At 42.5% G+C, this 294-nt stretch overlaps 1 protein-coding gene across 1 annotated transcript in view; it reads left to right on the top strand.

The window, feature by feature from the left end:
- The first annotated feature begins 17 nt into the window (after window positions 1-17).
- LOC111831099 (ribonuclease TUDOR 1-like) overlaps window positions 18-294 on the top strand; it is a 6,072-nt gene continuing 5,795 nt past the window's right edge. Inside the window, exons 1-2 of the mRNA XM_023784645.1 lie at window positions 18-86; window positions 168-248. Coding sequence (XP_023640413.1) covers window positions 18-86; window positions 168-248 — 150 coding nt within the window. The remainder of the gene's footprint in view (window positions 87-167; window positions 249-294) is intronic.

Here is a 294-nt window from a genome sequence, read left to right as displayed (position 1 = left end):
AGAAAGATAAGGTTAAAATGTGGGGAAACTACGTTCCTCCAGCTACTAACTCTAAGGCAATTCATGACCAGAACTTTACGGGAAAGGTAACACGTCCTGGCCATATTCTTTTTTAAATACTGTTATTCTCCTCTGCTTATTGATTTATTGTTTATATCTCTCTGTAGGTAGTGGAGGTGGTGAGTGGGGATTGTGTTATAGTTGCCAATGATGCTGTTCCAATAGGGAGCCCAGCGGCAGAGAGACGGGTCTGTCTTTCGAGTATCAGATCTCCAAAAATGGGTAACCCACGTA

The sequence above is a fragment of the Capsella rubella genome, unplaced genomic scaffold (genome assembly GCF_000375325.1).
Source record: "Capsella rubella cultivar Monte Gargano unplaced genomic scaffold, Caprub1_0 scaffold_117, whole genome shotgun sequence".
NCBI lineage: Eukaryota > Viridiplantae > Streptophyta > Magnoliopsida > Brassicales > Brassicaceae > Capsella > Capsella rubella.
Note: the sequence above shows the minus strand (reverse complement) of the source record. Positions and strands in the feature narration are given on the sequence as shown.